At 36.8% G+C, this 22,458-nt stretch overlaps 1 protein-coding gene across 2 annotated transcripts in view; it reads left to right on the top strand.

Annotated features, from left to right (window-relative positions):
* Window positions 1–22,458, top strand: part of slc4a10b (solute carrier family 4 member 10b) — an 81,203-nt gene that overhangs the window by 14,736 nt on the left and 44,009 nt on the right. Inside the window, exons 1-5 of one of the 2 annotated variants that reach the window (XM_079619611.1) lie at window positions 963–1,128; window positions 10,590–10,671; window positions 14,691–14,834; window positions 17,746–17,884; window positions 19,864–20,024. In XM_079619611.1, coding sequence (XP_079475737.1) covers window positions 1,090–1,128; window positions 10,590–10,671; window positions 14,691–14,834; window positions 17,746–17,884; window positions 19,864–20,024 — 565 coding nt within the window. In that variant the 5' untranslated portion in view covers window positions 963–1,089. Of the gene's footprint in view, window positions 1–962; window positions 1,129–10,589; window positions 10,672–14,690; window positions 14,835–17,745; window positions 17,885–19,863; window positions 20,025–22,458 lie in introns of those variants that run through there. The other variant, XM_079619610.1, reaches the window with a different exon arrangement.

The following is a 22,458-nucleotide window of genomic DNA, read 5'->3' as shown; positions in this document are numbered from 1 at the left end:
CACACACACACAAACACACACACACACACACACACACACACACAAAAAGTTTTTTTGCTATACTTGTGAGGACTCTCCATAGGCGTGATGGTTTTTATACTGTACAAACTGTATATTCTCTCCCATTACAGTGTCCCTATCCCTAAACCTGCCCATCACACACACACACACACACACACACACACACACACACACACACACACACACACACACACACACACACACACACACACACACACACACACACACACACACACACACACACACACACACACACACACACACACATGTAAATGTAGTTTGTGTGTGTCTTCAGTGACTGCTTTCAGTTCACAGTTATCATATGCTGTATATGCATGATTGTAGTTCAGGTCTGAATGGTGTCAATTTAATATGCTTTTGTTTAGCAGAGTTTAGGTGCAATGAAACAAGCTGCATTTTGAATGTGAATTAAATGAATTAGTGTGCATCAGTGTGACCAGCAGTGTTCGCCTCTCATTTGCATACAGTTCAGAATTATGCAACTTTTTGACTCTCACCACTTGCTCTGCTGTCAATCCCATAATTCTGTGCCTGTGACTAATGTCCCTTAAAGAATGAACTGAAAATGTTTGTGTTTCTCTGGCTCTAGATTGATTAGTCTGATTACTCATATCTTCGGCTGAAGTGATTGGCTCAACTGGTTGGCCACACGCCAGCCAAGAACCGCCACTGAGCAGAATGGAAATGCTAACAGATAGTTTCCTCCTGGTCTGTTAGACCTCCTCGGTGGGAACCGTGAGTGTAAAGAAAGAGAGAGAGAGAGAGAGAGAACAAGGTCAGGCTTCTTCTGACAGGTCAGCAGTTTTTTCCCAGCATGCCTCTGGGGAGGAGGCGGGCAGTGGATGAGAAGCAGATCCTCCCTGTGAGAGAGAGACAGAGCAAGATAACCACAGTGTAAGTTTGCATGCGAGAGACGGTGCTGCTGATGTCCCAGCTGTAATCGCTGGAGTAAGCTGTGTGTGTGTGTGTGTGTGTGTGTGTGTGCATGCGCTGAAGTTGGAGATCAGTTGCAGTGCACGCTGCACGAGGAAAAGAAAGACCAGGGATATGCAGAATTTGGACCTTTACAGCCGACTGGACTCTCAGGTACGACCGGGATGCTTGTTTTACTGCAGTTCAGCATCTTCTGCATGCAAAAGTTCCAGGATTTAGTGAATTAGTGGCTTATTGAGGTGATATTGTCAGATAATATGCATTAAGCATACAATTTCGAGAGTTAAAACTGCTTTATTTATTGTGTGCATCTGCATTGTTAACAGTGTGCACTAGAGAGTTGTGTGTGTGTGTGTGTGTGTGTGTGTGTGTGTGTGTGTGTGTGTGTGTAATGCAGCAGTGTTTTCTGAATGTCATTGATCAGAGGGTCAGTGGTGTGTAAAGGAGGGGCGTTGAAAGCCTCTGTCGTTCTGCAGATGACCTCTCATGAGTCCAGCACACATCTCTCACACTTCATCCCTCGCTTTCTTTCTAGGACTAGTTTAATGGATGTGATTATTAGTTGCTTCACAATCTCAATTGTAAAGACACAGATCCTAGACAATGCATTATATGTGTGTTCTGGACGTGCTCCAAAATGTCCTAAACTTAAAAAGCCTTCTTGATACACAAAGGCATCTAAATGATCAACATGATCATAACTTTGCTGATAAAAACTGTTGCACACAATCTACTACATGCCTTCTGTCGTCTGATTGATAGTTTATACTTTTTTTGGCAAGTTAAAGGCTTTTAGTGTAATTGTAAAAGCTTCCATCTTCAGCTTTTATATTGTTAGTAATATTTCAAGATGAACACTTACTGTAATGAAGCAATGTAGCTTTACTTGATTTTCCATACATTATTTTTTTTTCTAGAAAAATCACGTTAAAAATATGATCCATCAGGCTTTTGAGGAAGGTTTATTTGTTCATGTGTCAATCATCATTATATTGCATTGCAGTATATGTTTTAAAACTACAGAGCTTTGATAATAAAACTAAGCACTTAAATATTATCTTACAAAGACATTATTGGCAGATAATGACAACTGATATTTATGTGAATTTTCTGAATGTATCTGCTATACTGTTATGAAGATCTCATTGATTTCTATACATTTTTCTGCATATTTCTGCTCAAACTGTGGTGTATAAGCTCCATATTCTCACTATATCATATTAGATGAGCCATAAAAGCCTAATGTATCAAATATGATACTCAACAAAAACACATATGCATGTTTTTCTGCCTTTACTTTATATGTCAGGCTTTACAAGGTTAAGAAACCTTCTATTGGCTAATTTCTAAGGCAGCATCACATGCTTTGATGAGACAATCCCACAATTCACTGCAAAATAATAAAAAGTCCTTCTTTGAGGGCAAACTAAGCGGAAGAAATGCTAACTAAAATATAAGTAATTAGATACTGAAAAATATTGGTTAAAAAGGGTTCCGTTGAACTTAAATAATAATTATTTTTTAATAAATGATATCTTTGCCATTAAATCAGATGTGTTATTTATTCAGCCAGCTATAAACATATTTATTCAAGATTCTGTTCAACTTTATTTTTGACTTGACATTAGTATAGATCTGTCTGAAGAAAATAGTTGACTGCATTTTGAATGCAAATTCAGTATAGCGCCCCGTTTTAGCAATGCTGATGGCATACTTGCACATATTTTGTAATCAGACACACAGCGTCTGCATCTGAAAGCGGAGGCCGCTGACTTGTTGCATCCTCCGAAGGCAGCATTTTTAAGCTTTCAGACGCAGCAAAAATCAGTCTTGCATATCTAAAAGCGTGTCGCAATGCATTGTGGTTCATGGAGAGCAGGATGGATGACGGTGATCAGTAGAAAGCAAGGCAGCTTTTGTCAGTTTGTTAACTCTTGACTGTGTATCTCATGTCAAATAGCTATTTGAGTATTATGCATGTTCACCGAATTAATTAACAAATTAATAATTCATAACAAGTTATGCAACTACTGCAAGTATACCCAACCACCTGGATACATAGTACACTCACCTTATGCATTATATAATATATAGCAAATGTGATTGTTTATGACATCGTAAAATTGTAATTATATTATCGCACAGCTCTGTCTATAAAGTTAGATACCATACATACAGTTGACTCGCATTAAACAAAATATACTAAAGCAAATCTCAAAGCATGGAGATATTAAGATATTATAAGCATCAACATTTCTGTAAAGCTGTTTTGAAACGATGTGTTTTGTGAAAAGTGCAATACAAATATAATTGACTTGACGTAGTAAAAGAGCTCATCTGTGAGCTGTACAGCGTTTACGGCCCGCTGTGGATGTGTTCTGTGGTATTCTCCTCCATCTGCCACGTTCAGGATGCTCAATATGATTATCTGCTTCATCCAATTAAATCAATGCGAACCGTCACGGGACGCCCGCTAATCTCTCGCCTCTCTGACTGACCTCATGCTGCTTTAAAGAGATACTTCACCCAGAAATCAAAGGTTTATCATTTACTCAGTTATGCATTCTTATTTTGTGGAACAAGTTTTGAAGAATGATGGGGAATAAACAACATTGGACCCCATTGACTTCCACTGTATGGACAGAAAAAACAAAATAGCTTTTATCAGGTTGGATTATATTTTTAACCCATGATGCATTGCAGTTGAAGGCACCTGTGGCATTTATTGTCTATATTGGCAATGTTTTATATAGTTGCTTTGGATAAAAGCTTCTGCTAAATGAATAAATGTAAATTGGATGGCATCATAGATGTGCTCACCTAATAAATTGCAATGGCGAATTTATTCACCATCAATTTGTTCCAAACCTGTATGAATTTCTGAACACAAAAGAAGATATTTTGAAGAATATGGGTAAACAAACAGAGAAAAAAACACTATGGAAGTCAATGGGGCCTATCAACTGTTTGGTAACAAACATCCTTCAAAATTATGTGTTCAGCCGAAGAAAGAAATTCATACTTGTTTGGGACAACCTGAGGGTGAGTAAATTATTACAGAATTTAAATTTTTGAGTGAACTATCCCTTTAAGGCTGTAAGCAGCAACATAGATCATCAAAGAATTAAAATGCCAAATTGTAACTCAACATTGTATGCATCTATTGTGGAGAAGGCGATCCCATAACTCATTTTTTATTTTATTTTTTGAAGATGGCTAACAAAATATGTGTATTATAGACATACTTTTTATTAATTCATTACCAAAAAGTATCAATGGAACTTCAATCTATAGTTCAGTATAGTTAAAACTAGAATATTTATCCAATATTTAGACAGACTGAGTATTATTTTTAAATCATATTCTTCGAGTATTGAGCCATTATCAAAATCTAAACTCCATTGAAATCATCTAAAATGTGGTTGTTGAGTACATAGGGTGATTCAAATCAGTCACTAATGATGTTGTGTTTCTATAATATAATATAAATAGAATGCCACTATAGGCGTCCCAGCATGCTTTGGGACAGTAATAAAGTATGTGGCAGGTCAGTGTCGCATGTTACTCGAAACTTTCCATCTTCTGTGAGTTTATCCTTATACAAGGTTTAAGTGCACAAAAGACTAAGAGGATTTCATGTCAATTTGTGTCCATTTTTTTTGTAAACAAGCATTAAAATTAAGCTGATTGCTCTCTGTTATTTGGAGGGGGGGAAATACAAAGTTCTTTTTCTTTGGGCATTTCCACAAAAGCGAGATTATATTCAGGAATAATGGACTTGTATTCTGAGAAAACAGGAGCTGTAATAATTATTCAAGTGTTATTTTTCAGATTCGTCTAAAATGATACCAGAGCAGTCTCTCTTTCAGCCAGCTGGAATCTCTCGGATCCACAGGAGAATATGATGAGGAATAAGATGGTGACTTATCTTATCCTTCCGTTGCCAGACTTTTGATTATCTGTCTTCATCTGGCCAAGAACTGGAACGTCTGTCTGACCGACATGCTAACTGGGCAATCACAGATCCTTTAGCTTTATCGTGCAGTTTTAAACGCCTGGTGTCTTGTAAGCATGACTTTGCAGCGTTGTGATCTGAATGTTCAGGCATCCTGAAGGATTGGGTCAGTTACATGGATCCTGCACTGTTTATTGATCGGACAGGGAAGTGTTTATTTTAAGCGCTTGCAACGGTCAGTTCATCTCAGGATGCAGAACATATAGAGCTGCTATACACCAGCCCGATCTCATGAAAGTGCAGATCTATGCGACGAATGTTATTTCTCGGGCCATTTATACGCCAAAAATATGTATATGATACGCACTTTACGGCGTGCTGCTTTATATCCATATGGCAGTGATTTTCAGCTACAATATGTTATGTGCACAGTTAACATCAGTTACTTAGCTAAACAGACTTAGTGAACGTTTTAGGCAGCAGATACAGATAATATACAATATATGGATTATGGGCCCTATCTTGCACCCAGCGCAATTGACTTTGAACACCGACGCATGTGTCATTCCTATTTTGCTCCCGCGCACAGCGGACTTTTCCCTCCACAGACGCACGTCGGTAAATTAGGGAATGCGCTCGCGGGGGCGGTTCAGCGAAAAGAGGAGCGTGTTCCGCGCAAACGTTCCCTGGTGATATTTTGCAGTTTCAGAAAACAATTCTGCCACTGATCAGGAAAACCCTAGTCTAAAGTCAGTGGCGCGTTAGTCATGTGCTATTTTAAGGGCGCATGCTTGGCCATAATGTAGCGTGTGAACAACGCGCATACACTTTGATTCTCGAATCTAAACAGACGCAGCAGTTTTCAATTTTTGCAAATCATACATTATTACAAGGAAAAATATTAACACACGAGGGAAATCATTGTTGTGTCCGTGAAGATGTGAAAAAAATAGGCATAAATCTAGCTTACACATTTACCCAAATTATTATACGCCTGTTTAACCGAAGCTAATTGTGGGTTTCTCCATCATCCTCATACAATCACTTCTCTGTGTTTTACGGCGCTGACGAGAACGTCGGTCTCCTCGGCTGTGAACCGCTCCTGGCGTGCGCCGGCAAATCCGCCGTTATAATAGCAATCCGCCGTGGAACAAGCGCGCCGGCTCTTAAAGGGAATGTGAGAGGACGCTCTGATTGGTTTATTTCACGTTACGCCCAAACCACACCTATGAATAATGCAGCGACTTCAGACCAACACATTGTAGATTTGCGTCGGGCGCAAGAGTCGTTTATCCCGCCGGTATAATAGCAACAGCGCCCGGGATCCGCCCACAAAGTTACTTGCGTTTCGCGTTTGATACTTGCGTTTTAGATCACTAAAATAGGGCCCAATATATCATAGTTTTGTATGTTGATCTTATAGTTGTCGTCATCTGAAGTCTTCGTAACTGCCGGCGTCGCCTGAAATCATTGCTAATGCTGGATCCACACTGGAGCTGGTGAGATTTATAGTTTTAGGGAAGCAAACAGAGAAGAATTAGTGTAGCTGGGGCATTTTAAGCAGAGGATTACAGTTTTTTACAGTCGCTAGCACACATTTCTCAATACTTAGGTCACTTTTTCAAAACTCTTCACACAGTGAGCAGTATATGCGGGCTAAACTGTGGATCATTTATCATTGCTTTGGCACAAAATGCATTCAATGACTACATCTTTCAAATTACATTAATTATTTTCTCACTTCGACACAACAACCGCCACAACTCTTGTGTAAGTCTGTACATGCTTACACACTGATCTCAGAACTGTTCAACTTAAGTTCAAAACAATAACACAATACAAAACTGTATACGACAGCATTTTGATTTCTACAGTAATATTGTAATGAAATATATTTAGAATCTAAAAATTAAATGCTATAAAAAACAATTGGACCAACCACAGCTGATTCCTGTATCTGTATCGGTGGATGGTGTGTAGACACATATTTTTACTTTGGAATTACTCCAATGACATAAAATATATAAAGTATTGAAGCATACTGCATCATGTCTGATTCATTTAGTAACATATATTGCAGTGAATTGTAAACAGTGGAGAGGTGTCCTTGTTTTACAGAAGAACACATTGTATAATGCTCCTGTTAGTGTTTTTAGGTCATTGTTTTGTGGGTGATAAAGTGTGTGTTGGCTGTCAACCTTTGCTAGTGTTCTGGAAGAATGTGTTGATCTGAGAAGTATGAAGTGATTTGGTAGTTTTAGTGGATTGTGAATGTGAACTGAACTGCTGTGCCGAGCTGAAAGTTGGTTAGGAGAACTGTGTGAAGAGTTTTAAAAAGTGACTTAAGTTTTGAGAAATGTGTCCTAGCGACTGTAAAAAACTGTAATATGTGATGATATAGTATTTCATCATTGTAGTACTAGTCAAACAGAAGAGCATTTATATGTGAGTCTCTACACAGTTGCACTCTCACACATGTGTTTCATACACTCATCGTCTCGAGAAGGTGCCCTTGGGTTTGTTTCCTTGAATACGTCAGTGTGGGGGTGTGAAGCGTGAGCTGTTGTCTGTGTGAGCTACAGGATCTAACACACACACACACACACACACACACACACACACACACACACACACACACACACACACACACACACACACACACACACACACACACACACACACACACACACACACACACACACACACTCACACACACACACACACACTCACGCACGCAGCACGCACGCACACACGCACACACCAATTTACAGCAGTTTACTGAAGTTTACTGTCAAACAAAATTAATGAAGCTCACTCACACACACACACACACACACACACACACACACACACACACACACACACACACACACACACACACACACACACACTAATTTACAGCAGTTTACTGAAGTTTACTGAAGTTTACTGTCAAACCAAATGAATGAAGCTCACTCACGCACACACACACACACACACTCACACACACACACACACACACTCACACACACACACACACACACACACACTAATTTACAGCAGTTTACTGAAGTTTACTGTCAAACCAAATGAATGAAGCTCACTCACGCACACACACACACACACACACTCACACACACACACACACACTCACACACACACACACACACACACACACACACACACACACACACACACACACACACACACACACACACACACACACACACACACACACACACATTTTTTATTTAATTTCTGATTATTATCAATGTTGAAAACAGTGCTGCTTAATATTTTTGCAGAAAATATACATATTTTTCAGAATTCTGTGATGAATAAACAGTTCAACAGTGAATTTGAAACAGAAATATTTTGTAACAACGTTTTTACTGTCACTTTAATTATCAATGTAATGCATCCTTTTTTAATAAAAGTTTTAATTTCTAAAAAAAAGAAAAGAAAAAAGACTGACCCAAAACTTTTGAATGACAGTGTAAATATTGAGATTGTTTTTCTCTCCCAGTAGCATTTAAATAGTTTTAAATGTTGTGTGTGAATGTGTGAAGCGCTAGTATTGAATGTTTTTTATGTGTCTTATGTAATTGCTCTGAGGGTTAATCTTGGCTCTGCACCATCTGTTTAAATTCTGCATGTTTCTCAGTAATGAGGCGTTAAAACACCAGTGTGTTTGCATTAGCAGCTGGCCAGCCATTCTGCCTGTTGAGCACAAATGCACAAATACAGCCTACTTGTGTTGTCTTCATGCCATATTGACATGAAGGGAATCTTGACTAGAAACTGCTTTAACTCAGTTTATTAGACTAGCTGTCATTCCTTAAGAAACGCTAATTAAAGAGCTCATTATCACACTCATTTGTTTTGAGATGATTAATTGTTGTATTTCCACATGAAATATACCACAAAATCAAGTTTGCTATAATAAAATCCGTCATGCTTATTTACATCATAACTCATATACCGTACATAGACATCTATCAAATGCACAACTGGTTTTTCATTAATAAATTATTTGAATTACAAGCAACGGTGGTTCTCAGTTGTTCATATTGTTGAAGAAAAGCTATGATATATATATATATATATATATATATATATATATATAATGATGACATGAGGAGATGTGAGTGACTCTACGCTGTCTTATATGAGCAAATTGATCTTGACATTTACTTGTATGCATTTGGCAGCCGCTTTTAGTCAAAGCAACGTGCATATTGTCATTTATGCACTACTATTATATGTATGAGGTCATTCATTTTGTTTAGAAAGGATGCATTAAATTGGTCGTTAAAGTGACGGTAAAGACATTTTGTAATGCTGCTCTTTTGAACTTTATATTCATCACAGAATCCTGAAAAAACGTATTACAGTTTCCACAAAAATATGAAGCAGCACAATTGTTTTCAACATTGATAATAATCAGAAATGTTTCATATTATAATGATTTCTGAAGGATCATGTGACTCTGAAGGCTGGAGTGAATATTCAGCTTTGATCACAGAAAAAAATACATTTTAATACATATATTCACATATATAGTAAAATGAACAATTTAAAATAACTTTTTTTTAAACGTTTATGTGAATATATGTAAGTTTTTACTAAAGACTTACTAAAAATTGTGCTGACCCCAAACTTTTAATCACATTTGATGAGTTCATGCATTTTGTGGTATTTGATGTGGGAAATTTAATAGAAGATTATTTATTAATCATGTTCAATTCACATTATGAATGAGCAGTTTTTTCCTGTTTAATGCTAATATCTTTTGAATGTTAAATTGCTACAATTACCCTTTTTTAACATTTTATATAAATTTGTATTATTATTATTTACATATTAATATGCATTTTATTGTGTATCTTATACATGCGTATGTTGATGCATATTAATAAATCCCTGGCATTTGTCCTGTGGTAATATTGAGGCCTTACCCGTCCAGCACTGGGTCTTTTACACTGTCAGTAAAGGTAAATGTCAAAGGTCTGCTGTCATGCTGTGGTGAAGCTTTCAATATGAAACAAAACAAAACATTGGTTTCTTTGTTGAAGAACATGGGTCAGTGTGTTTCACGAGAGGCTGCTGCTGTTGGCTAGATTAGTAACCATGGTAACTGTCTTGTGTTTGGACTGCACTTTCATTCCCATAAAAAGCAGAGAAATATATTGAGGAAATGGATGAAAATACACCTGTGTCCTCAAGCAGTGCATGTGGACTGTCGCATGATTATTGACTCGCTCTCAGGTTATTTCAGACGTGTGTGTGTGTGTGGAGCTTAGCAACTGTACAGCAGTGCCCTAGTTTCTCAGGAGGAAACACTCGCAGTCTTCAAAACTGTAGTTCATTATCCACTCAGGTTTGCAGTCTTTGGACAACGAGCATCAGATTGAGTGTGTGTGTGTTTGTGTGTGTGTGTGTGTGTGTGTGTGTGTGTGTGTGTGTGTGTGGTGAGAATCCATCTCTGTTTGATATGCTGGGACAAATGTGTCTGTCAGCGAGAGACGCATCCATTACGCCCTGTCGCTCTGAGACAGACCTCCATACTGACACATCTCTCTCTCTCTCTCTCTCTCTCTCTCTCTCTCTCTCTCTCTCTCTCTCTCTCTCTCTCTCTCTCTCTCTCTCTCTCTCTCTCTCTCTCTCTCTCTCTCTTCAGAAGAATGATGAGGAGGCTGTCGTGGACAGAGGAGGCACTCGCTCCATGCTTAAAGCCGGATTGGAGAAGGAGGAGCTAGAAGGTAAACACACACACACACACACACACACACACACACACACACACACACACACACACACACACACACACACACACACACACACACACACACACACACACACACACACACACACACACACACACACACACACACACCTTACACTGCCCCTATCCCTAAACATGGCCATCACAGGAAACATTCTGCATTTTAACATTTTTAATAAAACATTGTTTTTTAAATGTTTTTTAAGCTATTTGAATTATGTGAAATGTCCTCATAAACCACGTTTAACTTGTAATAATAGTGTAATACACATGTCATTATACAGATTTGTGTCCTCATAAATCACATAAACAAGAGCACACACACACACACACACACACACACACACACACACATACACACACACACACACACACACACACACACACACACACACACACACACACACACACACACACACACACACACACACACACACACACACACACACACACACACACACACAATAAGCTGAAGTTAATGCTAGCTTGAGAGGAAAGTCTGTGGGTGGCAAATCAAGAGCACGTCGCACCAGAGAGACGTGTGTGTGTGTGTGTGTGTGTGCCTCTGAGATGACATGAAGAGAACAGAGTGGTGGGAGGATGGATGGCTGGTATTTGAGAGCGTTTAACAGGGGAAAAGCACAGCTACTCGAAGCGTATTCTCACAGGACTGCAGATGACGTCAGCCGCTCTCGATCAGCTATTTTTACATTCTGTCTGTGAAAAGGAGGCAGGAACAGAGAGAATAATTACAGTATCCAAATTATAATAATAAATGGGTCATCTGAATCTAAATAGAGACTCTATATCCTACACAGCTCTGAAATGTAGTGCTAGACAACGATTAACCGCATCCAAAATAAAAGTTTGTGTTTACATAATATGTGTGTGTACTGTGTATAATTATTTTGTATATATAAATACACGCATATGCATGTAAGAAATATTTGCATGTATATACTGTATAAATATTTATATATAATTATAAATATAACTATTTTATATATAAATACATTTTTCTTAAATATATACATACATATGTATGTATTTATATATACAAAATAATTATACACAGTACACACACATATATGTGACCCTGGACCACAAAACTAGTCACATGGGTCAATTTTATGAAATTGACTGAATAAAAAAGCTGAATAAATAAGCTTTCCATTGATGTATGGTTTGTTAGGATATGACAATATTTGGCCGAGATACAACTATTAGAAAATCTGGAAAAACATTGAGAAAATCTCCTTTAAAGTTGTGCATTAATGTTCACGATTGTGGTGCATTCACTCACAAAAATAAATGTTTTATATATTTACGGTATAAATTTACAAAATATCTTCATGGAACATGATCTTTACTTAATATCTTAATGATTTTTGGCATAAAAGAAAAATGGATAATTTTGACCCATACAATGTATTGTTGACTATTCCCACAGATATACCGGTGCGACTCCAGACTGGTTTTGTGATCCAGGGTCACATATTATGTAAACACAAACTTTTATTTTGGATGTGATTCATCGTTGTCTAGCACTAAAAATAAGAAATACATATTCGCTGTTCTCCTGCATTTCACTGAAAGGACAAGCTGGCATTATGTGGATATTACCCAGAATCCCATGCAATAATGTCAATATATTTTATATATTAGACTGAGCTGCAAAAACACTGCTTGTGACAGCAAAAAATATGACTTTTCCTCCACTCGCTGCAGCTTGTAAATACACCTGCAGTTTCAGCTTTTGAATACATGTCATTTGTTCAGATTCAGACACGTTTTATAACCATCTGGATTGGCCCAGAAGCTCACAAAATGGGCACACTTTGCACATACTTGTATGGAAGAAAATGATGCCAAATGTGTTTGAAATAAAAAAGCCTGTTGAATTGCATTACTTGAAAAAAGTATGCATTGCATTAACCATGCTTGCATTTGAATGCATTGTATTTTTTATGGCTTTTTTTAAATTGAAATATTCACAGCTTAAATATACGAATTTCAACCCATAAAAATGCAAGCCCTAAAACTACAATGTGTGCATGGTTAATGAAATGCATATTTTTTTTCAAGTAGTGCAGTTCAACAGGCTTTTTATTTCAAAAACATTTGGCATTATTTTACTTCCATATACTTGAGGATATACTTGAGGATATTTTGTGCGTAAAGTCCCATTTTCTGAAGAACATTATATAAATGAAATATTTCGGTCACAGGCGCACCTCTGAATCTTGTGAGCATCTGCACATCATCTTGAGTTTCAAATGTCATGACTTTGTAAACACAAGTGGTCAACCTTATAAAGTCTAAAGCAAATCGATATAAGCCCGTGTCATTGAGCCGGTTCCCATCGCAGGACGATGCATTCAGTCCTTCTCATAATGTTACATAATTCAAACATTGCAGCTTTAATGATGTAATTTAAGCCTCATTTTATCCAGCTTTCAGCTCCCTTTTAGATACATTTTTAAACTGCCAGGAAGAGGAAAATCTGTCTGTAGGTTAGCATTAGTCTATATATATCGTGTGTGTGTGTGTGTAAGCACACGGACAGATGTTACGTTTGCAGCAATTAAACTCATGCTGTTGTCTCGACCTCTCAATCATTCAAATGCATTTACAGTGAGTGATTACCGTTATTTAGCATATTTCAAAAAAGATAAGTAAATACGGGTTAAATATGTTTGGTAAATAGAATTTTTCATATTGCAAGGTCTTTACTTCCACTTTAAAACCTAATGACAGCAATTTTAGTGATCATATGTTTAAAGAAGCAATCCGTGCCAAACGGTAGGCAGGCGCATAATTATTGTATAATTGTATTTTCATAATTATGTAGGATATTCATTCCAAATGAGCCACGGCATAATTACGCTGCCTTCTAAAACACCTTCGTCTGGCTAAATACTAAAGCAGCGCAGCGAGTATCTTTTATGGAAAATGACAAACCCATAATGCAATGCACCGGAGTAACCCAGCATGCATTAGTCGTCATTTCACCGCCTCTGTTAACTATAGACCTGATAGTCCGGCTGTGAGCAACACACTTCTAGACAAAATAACCTTGAATTGGGTACATGTCGTTTTTGCCAAAATAACTTGCGAAATAAATGATATTCCATCATGTAAGCAAAGTCAACAGTGATTACAATGTGATTTCTTTGACATGTTTTATGCTATTTGTAGCCATTTATAGTCAAAACTGATTCATGTAGTTTTTGGCCAGGCGGCGCATGAGATGTTTGATATCCCATCATGTTACCATTGTCAATAATATCTACAAGATGTAAGTGTAATTTCATGTCATGGTCAATCTTTAGTCACGGTTTAACTATAGACGGCTATTAGACGGCTATACACAATACTTAATGTTATATATACATAAAAATGATATGACTTACCTTTCATAATCCTTAATGCGGAAACCGTAGGCTATTTAACCCAACAGTCAGGTTATTTCTAGAAATTACCCAACAATTCAATAAATTACCCAATATTTTTGGAAAATAACCCAACACATTGACCCAATATGTAAATAACCCAATACATTGACCCAATATGTGCCCAACTTTTTTTTACTGTGTATTATACGTCTTTTAAACGCAAAATTGCTTGCTGGGAAGTGTCAGTAAAAAAAATTATCTATACGAGAACAATGTTTAAGTTAATTATTAAAGTTGATTATGTTAAAATAATGATTATAAGTGTACTTGTTTTTCATTCGCAAAAAATAATAAAAAGTTTGCCCAGTATTTGCAATAATGACTTTTTTGTTTTATTTTTTTTATATTGTGTTTTATGCTCAATATAAGACAATTTAGTACATTCCAAATGTATGAGGTTTCATTTCAGTGAATGTTATTTCTGTTGTTGAAAAAAAACCTAATTAATAAAGGGCCTCATAACATGATCTAATTTTTCTTATTTAATATACAGGAGATTTTACATTCTCTGAGTCCCTGTCTGTTTGCTTTTGGTCAATAGGTCACAGGACTCTGTATATCGGTGTTCATGTTCCTCTGGGCAGAAGGACCCACCGACGCCATCGGCATCACGGACACCGGCACAGGAAGAGAAGCAAGGAGAGAGACTCGGGGGTCGAAGACGGACGAGAGTCACCTTCATACAGTAACTGTCCATTCTCTCTTCAATGCATGCAATTATTATCTTAGCATGTTGGTCTTGTTTTTCAGTGCAGATATCTAAACATTCGCAGATACATTTGTTTAAGGTACAAAACCATGTTTTGTTTTCTGAAAACTTCATTTTCTATTGAATTTATCCATGGGGTTAGAAGAAATAATTTTTTTCTTGTTTTAAGCAAAAACTCATATTTAATAGATTGGGCCCTATCTTGCACCCAGTGCAATTGACTTTGTACACCGACGCATGTATCATTCCTATTTTGCACCCGCGCACAGCGGACTTTTCCCTCCACAGACGCACATCGGTAAATTAGGGAATGAACTTGCGCTCGGGGGGGCGGTTCAGTGAAGAGAGGAGCGTGTTCCGGCGCAAACGTTCCCTGGTGATATTTTGCAGTTCCAGAAAACAATTCCGCCACTGACCAGGAAAACCCTAGTTTGCGCGTTAGTCATATGCTATTTTAAGGGCGCATGCTGGGCCATTCTCTCATCTAAACAGACTCAGCAGTTTTCATTTTTGTAAATCATACATTATTACAAGGAAACATATTAACACACGAGGGAAATCATTGTTGTGTCCGTGAAGATGTGAAAAAAATAGGCATAAATCTAGCTTACACATTTACCCAAATTATTATACGCCTGTTTAACCGAAGCTAATTTGTGTGTGTTTCTCCATCATCCTCATACAATCACTTCTCTGTGTTTTACGGCGCTGATGAGAACGTTGGTCTCCTCGGCTGTGAACCGCTCCTGGCGTGCGCTGGCAAATCCGCCGTTATAATAGCAATCCGCCGTTATAATAGCAATCCACGTTGGAACAAGCGCGCCGGCTCTTAAAGGGAATGTGAGAGGACGCTCCCCATACAGAAATGTACTATATGACATATATGTCCCTATATCGCTAGTGACGCGTCATATATGCTAAATATAAGACAATATATTGCTATCACATATATATACATATCTCTACATATATGTTGATATAGGTTTTTAACATATATAAATTTGCCATATTAAATGAGTATATTGACATATATTAATATGATGTATATGATTATTATTTATATAACACTGTATGTTTTGACCATATATGTCACTATGTTTAATTTATATATGCCAAACTATTTACTATTTAACTATTTATTTCAAGTCTACAGATCAAGTCTACATATCCACATTTCATTTTAATTTCTATCTCATTTTCGAATCTTTTATAAATAAAATATATTATTTATTATTATTTTACCTCTTCTTGACCAGCTCATAAAAACAAAACATATACTACACAAATTCTATTTGAAAACTGATAATTATATATGTAACATGTATATGAAAAAACACTATTATACATACATAAAATATATGGGCTGGTTTTATATGTCAATTGTTCCATTTTCTAATAAGTTTTATATATGTGGGTATATTTCATATATGTATATTTCATATGTGTATTGTGTACATATATTACATTTCCGTATGAGTCTGATTGGTTTATTTCACGTTACGCCCAAACCACACCTATGAATAATGAAAAATTAATTTTAGATTTGCGTCGGGCGCAAAAATCGGGATCCGCCCACAAAGTTACTTACGTTTCGCGTTTGATACTTGCGTTTCAGATCGTTACAATAGGGCCCAATATGTCTTTTTGCATCTCAAGTAAATGTATCTTGAATTAAGCATGTTTAGATGTTTGTACTGTAAAACAAGACAAAAGATACGGAAATACTTTGCGTTAAGGTCATTAATGCATTAAATAAAGAATGCATTAAATTAAAATAAAGGAATCATTTATATCATTCTTGTTCTAATGCTGTATGTCGTTCTTTTTTGGATCACAAAAAAAAAAAAAAAAAATTATTCATGTAGATAACATGGAAAATGTGGCATGCTTTAGTGGAGGATTTCTGTCACCTGGTGAAAAAAAAAACACTTTTAACATAAAAATTATATGAAATTACCACTATAACCAGTAGATGGCTGCTGAGGATCACTCATATTAGCTCATTTGCCGTTTTCCACTTTTATAGCTCTTTTAGCATGCATTAATGACAGAATTACACAGATGTAGATATAATAACAATCTGTCAATAAATGCATACACGTCGTCCTCTGCTTCTGACGCTGGCGCTGCTGATTGAAGAACATAGCAGAATATAGCAGACTAAAATACAGGGATGAGCATCACCGGTTTCATATGAGTTTTATAGGGGACTGAGGCAATCACATTAGTGTACATAATACAGTTAATCGTACATTTTTAGGGGGGATAAAGTCCTCCTAAACTGGGTCTATAGTGATGCCACTGGAATATGTGACTGGTTTCATGGGACATTCTGTGATACTTTTGCATCTGTTTTAAAAAGCTTGATGCGGGTCGCTATTCACTGTCATTATATGGACAAGCGGGACATTTTTTTTTTAAATTTCTCCTTTTGTGGTCCGAAAAAAGAAAGAAGGGCACACGGCATTAGAACAACACCAGGGTGAGTAAATGAGACTTAATTTCCATTTTACGGTGAACTACATTTACTAGCAACGGGAGTATTTTTTATAAATCTTTATTTTTTTCTGTTTGATGTCTTCTTCTATTGTTTCTGATTCCCTTTCATCGTTTCTGTTGCTCTTTGACGCTCTGTCCTATTTGATTATGTTTCTTTGATGTGATGAGTTTCACAGTGGAGTGTGTGTTGCTCTTTTAGCAGCGCATCATGATGACTCAACAGTGACGAGTCCAGATTATTTCCTGTGGTGAATTATTGTCAACATAACTTGTGTTGTTTTGGCCCTCTGATGCTTTTTTAGCTGATGCTGTATGACTATTTTAGCCATGTGACCTTTACGACTGAGCTTAGTGGTTTATTAAAACTCCCTGAAATGATGTGTCACAGATACTCCCTCTCAGAGGGTTCAGTTCCTGCTGGGCACTGAGGATGATGATGAAGAGCACATAGCACACGACCTCTTCACCGAGCTGGATGAGATCTGCCTCCGTGATGGAGAGGATGCCGAGTGGAGAGAAACCGCCAGGTACTGACCCATGTGACTCGGTCATGTGATATCACCTCAACCAGTCATATCATGTCTTATGCATTTCTATTGCACTCTACGGTAAAATTAATTTGCAGCGGTCAGGTCAGGTCAGAAAATTCCCAGCTTCCAAATAGTAATTACGAGGACGTGAATGCTCTTTACATGTTAGAATCTCACAATTATGGAAAATTTGACATGGAGTGAATGCACATTTAGTCGTTTAATACGCATTTATTGGTCAACGATAAATCAGGATGTCTGAGAAGATGAAAAGTATTTATAAAATCTAGTTTAGAATGCATGTGCCAAGTTTTTAAAATATAATTTTTATAATCCTGATTTTATTCAAAGATTTTATTACGCAAAAAAGTGACGTAATCATAGTAAAAACTTACAAATTATTAATTTTCATGTCATAAAAGCATAAAAGTATTTTTTGTGAAATGGATTTTATTAAATTATTTTAGTCAGTGATCAAAGACATCCCAGAAGTTTTCCAGGTGTTAAGGAAAATATTTGATGACTTAAACAGATCTAGAGTAATTTTTTTTTTTTTTTTTGGTCAAAAATGATATAGATGTTTTTCAAAATGCATGAAACCAACATTATAAATGCAAAGATTACATTTCAAAGAACTTGACTTGCTTGTGCTTTCACCATCTACGACATCTTTATTTGTTTTTAGCCCACGAATAATTAATCAATATTTTTGGGGAGCTTTTGACATGATGTGTTAATGTTCAGCGTTTTTCAGAGATTGATTCTTGGCTGCTCTGATATGTTTTGAGAGCATGAGTGATGCATTAAATCTGTTGAGCGGCATTAGTCTAAGAGAGCTGAGGTTATATAAAGAACCATTGTTGTGTAATGTGTGTGTGTGTGTGATAAAACAGAAAGGCTAAATACAGCACTTATAATGATGATGATGGTTTCTACATTGTCATATGGCATCACTTCTAAATGCAAGTGCACTCAGCATGGGAATCATTTTTATTTTGTCTTCATGAAGTAAAGACAAAATGTAAATTGTAGTCCTTTATATATATATATATATTAGGGCCGGAACTCGATTAAAAAAATTAATCTAATTAATTACAGGCTTTGTAATTAATTAATCGAAATTAATCGCATTTTAATCGCATATAAATATTTGACCTGAGAACAGTGAGAAGTAATTTTTTTCACATGGATTTTTAGTATACCATTGAATAATGACTGAATACATAAGCTTAAGCAACAAAATATTGTTTAATTTTGTTCAACCAAGTCCAGCAGACCAGTGCTATTTTTGCCATTAAGTGTAGCAAAAGCCGTTCCCAATTCCTTGTTGCACAGCTTGCACACAACCATGCTCTTATCGACGCTTCCATCCGTTCGTTTTTTATAACAAAATGTCCCATCCACGGGGCCAACCAAAGCGGTCTCGTCAGCTTCTGTTTTCATGTTCACTGTGGTTTGTTGTTGTCTGAAGTTATCAAGTTATGAACATAGACGGTTATGAACGCTATTGGTGCTCTAGTATAATCGGTCCGCCTAAACTCATCCAGTGAGAAACGTTCCACGGTGCAAAAATAAGTGTGATTAAAATGCGTTAAAAAAATTGTACGCGTTATTTTTTGTGTAATTAATTAATCTTAATTAACGCGTTAAAGTCCCGGCTCTAATATATATATATATAAAAAATGAAATATTCACATGAAACAACACAAATCCTCATTTACTAATTCAGTTAGGGTTATAAAAAAGGATAAAAATACCATACAAAATTTTTTAAATACATTTTCACCTGCTTGTCATTGCAAACACTGAATGACAGTTCATAGTGCTCTCAAGTTGTAAATGGGCATATTTGACACATGAAATAAAGGACGTACGATATCTTCTGGTTTAGTACGAGAGCTTCATGTGAAGCTTCTGAGTCTGACATGCATCGGTCATCATCTGACTGCTGGTGTGATTGGTTGAACTGTGTCCAGGTGGCTGAAGTTCGAAGAGGACGTGGAGGACGGTGGTGAGCGCTGGAGTAAACCGTACGTGGCCACGCTCTCTCTGCACAGTCTCTTCGAGCTGCGGAGCTGCATCATCAACGGCACCGTCATGCTGGACATGAGGGCCAGCTCTCTGGAGGAGGTCGCAGGTAGAGCTTTCTGTGCTTGTGCATTCATGCTTTATATCCAAAGCGACTTACAAGAGAGGAACAAAGCAATTCGTCAAGGAGCCAACAATAGTCGTAATATATAATGCCAGGTTTATTTGACAACTAGGTTAGGAAGCAAGCCGGAAAAGATGAGGAATGTAGATAAGGTTTTTTGTTTGTGTTTAAAAAAAAAGAAATGCAACAAATGAAAAAAAATATCATAGAAATTATTCCAGTAGGCTATAAAAACATGGCGAAATCTGTCACTTCTAGGAAAATAAAAGATAAAAAATAAAGATAAAAGAAAAATCAAGACTTTTTTGGATAAAGCAAATAATCCTCATTAATGCAATAAAGAAAATCCAATTCTGAGTCGTATAAAACTAATTGTGAACTATTTATACAACATTTGTTGAACTTTCTTTAATATCCACTGTTTTAAATTTAGTTTAAATTCAACATTTTTACTTGAATACAGTAAAAAATACAGTAATGTGTAAAGTAAATTAAGTAAAGTGATTCTCATTATTAAGATTAATTACAATTCTAGGAAAACACACGGATGCATTACGTAATGAGAGGTCGGGGAAATCGTAAAGGGAAAAAAGTAGTCTTAAAAATAGTAGTGCTGCCAATTGATTAAAAAAATCACACACTTTTCTGTAATTAATTGTGATTAATCGCACTTAACTAAAATTTCGGTAACACTTTATTTAGATAGTCCACTTTAGACATTCACATAACTATAAGTAACTTTGTAACTACATGTCAATTAATTATTAGTAGGCTATAGTACTGATTAGTACTGACTATAAGTAACTTTGCAAGTTCATACATGTAAACTTATTCTGCTGACCCAAAACTAACAGTCTAGTAATACTCTAATGAGAGTTAGTTGACATGTAGTTGCAACGTTACTTATAGTCAGTAGAATGTCTAAAGTGGACTATCGAAACCTAAATTTGTAATATTTTTTTTTGGTATTGCATTGTTTTTATTATTGCTTTTAACCCATGTAACCTTGTATTTTACATACAACAATGATTTTAATTTTTATACCACAACAATAAGCTCTATTTTCTTTTTTTAAAATATAATTGGTTGTTTTGTGAGTCGAACTGTGACCTGAACATGTTTCCGTGAGATTCACTCTTTTATTCTTTCCGGTGAAATGTTGACCATCTTTGGTCAAATGAGCTTCCCTTGTCAAATTATCACATTGTAATAGTGTGTGTGTGGATGTGCCAGCGCTCGTATGCCTCTGAGGAACACTTTAAACTGAGTTCAACACTTTAATCTCTGTGGGATTGGTGGAAGACAGATTCTCAGTGTTTACAGCTCAGGTAATTGACATGCATGTACAAAGATGTAGTGTTTAGCTTCTGAGCATCACTATTTCACGAGTTGAGCTTGAGAAAGTGTTGCATAATCAGTAGGATTTGGAAGAGGATCAGTAGCAAAAATACTGGCATTGTGACGAACTCCCCCGAGACACGAAGGTTGAGATCCGAATGCAGCTGTAATTAAGTAGGGATGGCTGACGAGAAACTGATGTTCCGAAGCTTTTCGAGATCCCGAAGCGCAGATGTTTCGAAACACTGATCCGAAGCGTTATTCAAAACACTCATGTCACGTGACTACGGCTAAATGAAGCTTCGGAGTGTTTCACAGGTGTTTCGACAGGTGGCATGGTCCGCCGAACCAGCGTTTGATTGACAGGGTCGGGAATAGACCACACAATCGCACATCTGTATAAAAGTGAAGTCAACGCATCTTGACCTCGTGGGTTTTTGTGAGAGGAGTTTGATGAGATGGCAGATTTTTGGTGATAGAACAAGCATCACGAGGTGACTGTCTTTATTGTTTAGTGTCAGTCATAAATTATACAGCGTTCGCACCTTCTCACTCTCTAAAGCATGTGCATTTTGCATTACTCTGAGCTGTTCTGCATCTCCAGACACACGAGACGGGTCTCTGAGCAGCTGCTCCATCGGCTGTCATCAGCATCAGTGTCAGAGTTCAGGCAACATCTGCAGAATAGGCACAGATGAGTTTTCTGCCAAACATTTAGCATAGATTAGTCATTTAAAGAGCACATTAACTCCGTATATCAAGACAGCACTGGCCAGACACATGCCTTGCGGGGAATTCATGCCTTTAGAAATTCATCACTCTATTTATTATTCAGGTTTGAAATTAATAATTAACACTTTGATGGAGCATATGAAGTTGAATATAGCATTTGACTGCTCTATAACACTGCAGATCACAATGACAATAAACATGTGAAGAGAAGATTTGAATGACATCAGATGATTGCAAAACTACTGGTTTCGTTGTGATGTTAAGTTTGATATATATATATGTGTGTGTGTGTGTGTGTATATGTAAACATATGTATGAAGAGAGAGAGAGAGAGAGAGAGATGGATGGA

Source organism: Phoxinus phoxinus (assembly GCF_949152265.1).
Source record: "Phoxinus phoxinus genome assembly, chromosome: 7".
NCBI lineage: Eukaryota > Metazoa > Chordata > Actinopteri > Cypriniformes > Leuciscidae > Phoxinus > Phoxinus phoxinus.
Note: the sequence above shows the minus strand (reverse complement) of the source record. Positions and strands in the feature narration are given on the sequence as shown.